Source organism: Triticum aestivum, chromosome 6A (assembly GCF_018294505.1).
Source record: "Triticum aestivum cultivar Chinese Spring chromosome 6A, IWGSC CS RefSeq v2.1, whole genome shotgun sequence".
NCBI lineage: Eukaryota > Viridiplantae > Streptophyta > Magnoliopsida > Poales > Poaceae > Triticum > Triticum aestivum.
Genome location: NC_057809.1, coordinates 603,681,075 through 603,687,078, shown reverse-complemented (window position 1 = coordinate 603,687,078; position 6,004 = coordinate 603,681,075). Strand labels below are relative to the sequence as shown.

Sequence of the window (6,004 nt, the reverse complement as noted above, 5' to 3'; positions counted from 1 at the left end):
TATTTTTTCCAATCTACACCTTCATATAACAAATTTCTTCACAAAATTTACCAAACCTGGAGGCCATGGCACCTGCAGGGTTGCATGTAGCTCCGCCAGTGGCGTCAACGGCTATTCTTGGTTCCACAGGCGGCCTTGGCTGTTGGGCTGCTTGCCTGGCATGTGCATGGTTTTCAATTCATATAGTTGTGTTCATGTTCGGATCGTGTGCGTTTGCATCATCTTCTAGGCACAATAGTTGTTCAGCGTGGATCATCATTGTTGTTTTTGCTTTTTTTTTCTTATTATTTGCATATAGGCATAGCTTTGGGACTTTGGTTTTACAAGTGTGATCTTATTGTGTTTGCGTTTTAAAACTCTTTTGTTCATAGACCAGGTGTGTACTCATTTTTTTTATCTCTTTGTTAGTACATTATGAATCAATAAAAATGACGAGGGTAGGTAGTTAAGTTAAGTGACATAGTATATAAGAAGAAAAAAGAAAAAATACTGCATGGATCTTCATGCAAGATCAAAAGAATATAGCATCGACTGAGATGTAAGCAAGACTCCGGCGCATGAGACTTAGGAAAACTGCAATAAAAATAGCCTTTTATCAAACACACACACAAAAAAAAACTCAGGTCTTCCGGTGCACATGTTACCTACTCTGGACCACCAAATTATTCGAGTACTTAATCTTGAATTAAATATATGTGGCACACAAGAAAAGTCATGGTAGTGATGGCCATTTATTACTCATCACACATACACGTGCAGCAGCAGCTACATTTTCTAATGCAACGCGACCGACCATGATACTGAGGTTGCCGTCAAGCTCGATCACGGCGGAGGGGAGGTCCTACGCTCGATTTGGATGGGCAGGCCACGCAGCGGCGACGGCATGGGGTCCCTCACGAAGGTGTTCTCCTTGCAGCAGAGCTTCCATCTGAACCGCCTCACGAGGTGGTGCATCGTCACCAGCGTCTCGATCCGGGAGAACTCTATCCCGGGGCATATCCTCGGGCCGCCCCCGAAGGCGACGAAGGAGCACGGCGGCGCCGCCGACGCGGCCTGGTTCTCGAACCGGGACGGGTCGAACTTGGCCGGCTCGTGGAAGATGCTCGCGTCCATGTGCGTCACGTTCGCCGTCCAGAACACCTGAAATCTTTCTCATGTCAGGTAATTTCTCGGCCTCCGACGACTGTGGTAGCTAAGCTAGGAGGTGAATTACGAACCTGCCATCCTTTTGGGATGAGGTAGCCGTCGAACTCGACGTCCTCCAGCGCTCTTCTGAAGTTGCCGAAGATCGGAGGGACGGTGCGAAGGATCTCCTGCGCGACTCGCCATGTGAACTTCATCTTCGTCAGATCCTCCCAGGTGAGAGCATCTCCGTCGCCTTTGTTCATGGCGATCTCTTCATGCTCTGTTTCACGAAACAGAAACACACATCATGAGTTCATGGCCATGGCAGGTTGGAACGATTGATTCACTGTCCACTTGCCTTGGACCATGGCGGCGAGGGTGGCGTCATCGTTGGCGAGATGGCGGACCATGAACGTCATCAGGATGGACGACGTGTCGTGGCCGGCAATGAGGGCGACCATGGCGTTGTCCACGATCTCCTCGTCGCTCAGCAGCCGCTCGCCATGGCCGTCCGTCAGGCCGAGCAGGCAGGTTATGAGGTCGCTGCTCCGCGGCGCCTTGTTGCCGTGCTCCGGCTGGCACCGGCTGGCCTTCTTCTCCTGCGTGATCCCCGCGAGCACCCGGCGGGCCCTGCCGCTGGCCTTGAGGCTCCGGCTGAACGCCGTGAACGGCAGGTTCACCGGGATCGCCCACATGCCCTCCATCATGTGCGCGAAGTCGCCGGCCAGCGCGTCCCGAACGGCGCCCCTCTCCAGGCCGAAGAGCAGAGCGGAGATGATGTCGAACGTCAGCCGCTTCATCAGCGGCAGCACCGTCACCGTCCCGCGGCCGGCCCAGTTCTCCTCGACGTGGCGCCGCACCTCGGCGTCGATCCCGCCCACGTACATCTTGAGCATGTCCGGCCTGAGGAACTCGAGCAGAGCACCGCGGACGCGCCGGTGGTCGGCACCGTGGAGGTCCAGGATGCTGTTCTCTCCGAGTATCCGCTGCACGGACCGGGGCTGCCGCGTTGAAAGCGCGCTGCTGAAGAACAAAAACTTGTTGGCCGCCGGTCCGGCCAGGAGCACCGTCGGCGTGCCGAACAGCGATAGCTTCGACACGGGCCCGTACCTGTCGATCCGGTCCTGTACCCACCGGTTGCCGCCGTCGGCGCCGCGCATGGCCCGGAGGAGGCCGAGGCTCTGCCCGATCACCGGCAGGCCGAGGGAGCCCGGAGGCAGGTTGGCCGGCCGTCTTTTCTTGGCCCTGCTGAGGAGGTGGATGGCAATGGCGACAACGAGTGCCACGACTATGGCCAGATAATCCATTGGAGAGTGATGGCTGTTAAGACGATGATACTGTACTACTTGAAGGAGAGGATCGTTGACAAGAGGGAATCCGTAATCAACTATATCTATATATCTATATGTATGTATATCTATGTCAATATAAAAAGATTCAAAAGGGCAGATACAAATAATCTCGACCATCAAATCATGTCAATCCAACGACCTAAATTGCTTCAATGGTGAGCTATCAACATATTGAACATGTAATTGATAGCATACCAAATATCAATATCTATATTAATCTCATATAATTAACACATGATTGATATCCTACCTAATATCAATGTGCAGTTAATATTTTTTTCCAATATTAATGTGCATTGTACGTGCTCATTTACTAGTTATAATAATAAGCAATCAAGATCATGTGCTCGAGATCTCAAAGAAGAAGAAAGAAAGAATCTTCCACTACTCTGAGGGTAGAAGACAAATGAATACTCTTGATTTAAGTTCTTTTTTGAATTTAGTTTTGATCAGTTTGTCCTCTCGTTCTCGTTAGAGCAAGTCTAGTCGATCCCCTACTTTATTTTAAGGAGTATTCGGCTGAGTGATATTAATGGAGTTTTTACTTCTCTATAGGTGACTGCATCTTGCCGACCTTCTAAACTTAGTGGAGAAAAAAAAAAGAAAACTACATAGTTTTTTTATCCTAGTTGCATGAACTTCAAACACCAAATAATATATATCATACATCATGGTTTTGGACACACAAGCCCCCGCGTCGCTCAGCTTGGGCGACTCAGGGGAGACAACGCGCGCCGCCGGCAGGCTCCCCCCCGCGCTACCTCCCCTCCGCCGCTGCTGCTGGCCTCGCCGGCAGTGGCGGCGGGCCCTGCCTCCAAAGGCGGCACGGGGTCAACTCGCGGTAGACGCGTGGCGGACGGGTGGCGGTCGTCATCAAGGTGGCGGCTGCCGTCGATCTTCGGGATGGGGGCGCTACGTGCGCTCGGGGAGCTGGAAGGCGTCGTGGCGGCGTTGTGCCTCTCGCCGGCGTCTGGTCGCGGCGTTCCCGAGCGCTCCCCCTTCTGCGGCGGATCTGGCCATGGATCTGGCGGGGGTCGTTGGAGTTGGCTTGGTGCGTGCGGCCATGGGCGCAGGGCGCGTGGTCGCCGGACATGGCGTCCTCCCCGGCATGGAGATCCCTGCGCTGCTGGTGGCTGCTGCATCTTCCCCGATGGTGCGGTCGTCGGATCCAGATTTGGCGCGAGTGGTGGTCCGGCCGCCGGCCTGACCTTCTACGGTATGGTTGTGTGCGCCTTGTGTTGGGGAACGTAGCAGAATTTTAAAATTTTCTACGCATCACCAAGATCAATCTATGGAGTCATCTAGCAACGAGGGAGAGGGGAGTGCATCTACATACACTTGTAGATCGTGCGCGGAAGCATTCAAGAGAACGGGGTTGATGGAGTCGTACTCGTCGTGATCCAAATCACCGATGACCTAGCGTCGAACGGACGGCACCTCCGCGTTCAACACACGTACGGTTGGGAAGTCGTCTCCTCCAACTTGATCCAGCAAGGGGAAGGAGAGGTTGATGAAGATCCAGCAGCACGACGGCATGGTGGTGGAAGCAACGGTGATCTCGGCAGGGCTTCGCCAAGCTCTGGGAGAGGGAGGAGTGTCACGGTAGGGAGAGGGAGGCGCCAGGGGCTAGGGTGCGGCTGCCCTCCCTCCCACCACTATATATAGGACCCCTAGGGGGTCGCCGGCCCTAGGAGATGCAATCTCCAAGGGGGGGCGACGGCCAAGGGGGGTGGAGTGCCCCCCAAGCCAAGTGGGGCGCCCCCACCCCTAGGGTTTCCAACCCTAGGCGCAGGAGGAGGCCCAAGGGGGGCGCACCAGCCCACTAAGGGCTGGTTCTCCTCCCACTTCAGCCCATGGGGCCCTCCAGGATAGATGGCCCCACCCGGTGGACCCCCGGGACCCTTCCGATGGTCCCGGTACAATACCGATTACCCCCGAAACTTTCTGATGGCCGAAACTCGACTTCCTATATATAAATCTTCACCTCCGGACCATTCCGGAACTCCTCGTGATGTCCGGGATCTCATCCGGGACTCCAAACAACTTTCGGGTTACCGTATACTAATATCTCAACAACCCTAGCGCCACCAAACCTTAAGTGTGTAGACCCTATGGGTTCGGGAGACACGCAGACATGACCGAGACGACTCTCCGGTCAATAACCAACAGCGGGATCTAGATACCCATGTTGGCTCCCACATGCTCCTCGATGATTTCATCGGATGAACCACGATGTCGAGGATTCAATCAATCCCGTATACAATTCCCTTTGTCAATCGGTACGTTACTTGTCCGAGACTCGATCATCGGTATCCCAATACCTCGTTCAATCTCATTACTGGCAAGTCACTTTACTCGTACCGTAATGCATGATCCCGTGATCAACCACTTGGTCACATTGAGCTCATTATGATGATGCATTACCGAGTGGGCCCAGAGATACCTCTCCGTCATACGGAGTGACAAATCCCAGTCTTGATTCGTGCCAACCCAACAGACACTTTCGGAGATACCCGTAGTGTTCCTTTATAGTCACCCAATTACGTTGTGACGTTTGGCACACCCAAAGCACTCCTACGGTATCAGGGAGTTGCACAATCTCATGGTCTAAGGAAACGATACTTGACATTCGGAAAAGCTCTAGCAAACGAACTACATGGTCTTTAAGCTATGCTTAGGATTGGGTCTTGTCCATCACATCATTCTCCTAATGATATGATCCCGTTATCAATGACATCCAATGTCTATAGTCAGGAAACCATGACTATCTTTTGATCAACGAGCTAGTCAACTAGAGGCTCACTAGGGACGTGTTCTGGTCTATGTATTCACACATGTATTACGATTTCCGGATAACACAATTATAGCATGAACAATAGACAATTATCATGAACAAGGAAATATAATAATAACCATTTTATTATTGCCTCTAGGGCATATTTCCAACAGTCTCCCACTTGCACTAGAGTCAATAATCTAGTTACATTGTGATGAATCAAACACCCATACAGTTCTGGTGTTGATCATGTTTTGCTCTAGGGAGAGGTTTAGTCAACGGATCCACCACATTCAGGTCCGTATGTACTTTACAAATATCTATGTCTCCATTTTGAACACTTTCACGAATGGAGTTGAAGCGGCGCTTGATATGCCTGGTCTTCCTGTGAAACCTGGGCTCCTTGGCAAGGGCAATAGCTCCAGTGTTGTCACAGAAGAGAGTCATCGGGCCCGACGCATTGGGTATGACTCCTAGGTCGGTAATGAACTCCTTCACCCAGATTGCTTCTTGTGTTGCCTCCGAGGCTGCCATGTACTCCGCTTCACATGTAGATCCCGCTACAACGCTTTGCTTGCAACTGCACCAGCTTACTGCCCCACCATTCAAAATATACACGTATCCGGTTTGTGACTTAGAGTCATCTAGATCTGTGTCGAAGCTAGCATCGACGTAACCCTTTACGACGAGGTCTTCGTCACCTCCATAAGCGAGAAACATATCCTTAGTACTCTTCAGGTACTTCAGGATA

General features: G+C 52.1%; 1 protein-coding gene across 1 annotated transcript; it reads right to left on the bottom strand.

Annotated features, from left to right (window-relative positions):
• Positions 1-662: 662 nt before the first annotated feature.
• LOC123131296 (cytochrome P450 716B1) lies at positions 663-2,495 on the bottom strand. Its single transcript, XM_044550998.1, has 3 exons — positions 1,484-2,495; positions 1,218-1,405; positions 663-1,140 (listed from the first exon to the last, which is right to left on the bottom strand). The coding sequence occupies exons 1-3, from the start codon at positions 2,430-2,432 to the stop codon at positions 823-825; spliced, it is 1,455 nt and encodes a 484-aa protein (XP_044406933.1). The 5' UTR covers positions 2,433-2,495; the 3' UTR covers positions 663-822.
• Positions 2,496-6,004: the final 3,509 nt, after the last annotated feature.

Excerpts from the sequence above, each read along its gene's own strand:
- LOC123131296 (XM_044550998.1), bottom strand. The coding sequence starts at position 2,432 with ATGGATTATCTGGCCATAGTCGTGGCACTCGTTGTCGCCATTGCCATC. Across the intron at positions 1,406-1,483 it reads CCTCGCCGCCATGGTCCAAG|AGCATGAAGAGATCGCCATG; the intron begins GCAAGTGGACAG and ends TTCGTGAAACAG. Across the intron at positions 1,141-1,217 it reads TCATCCCAAAAGGATGGCAG|GTGTTCTGGACGGCGAACGT; the intron begins GTTCGTAATTCA and ends GAAAGATTTCAG.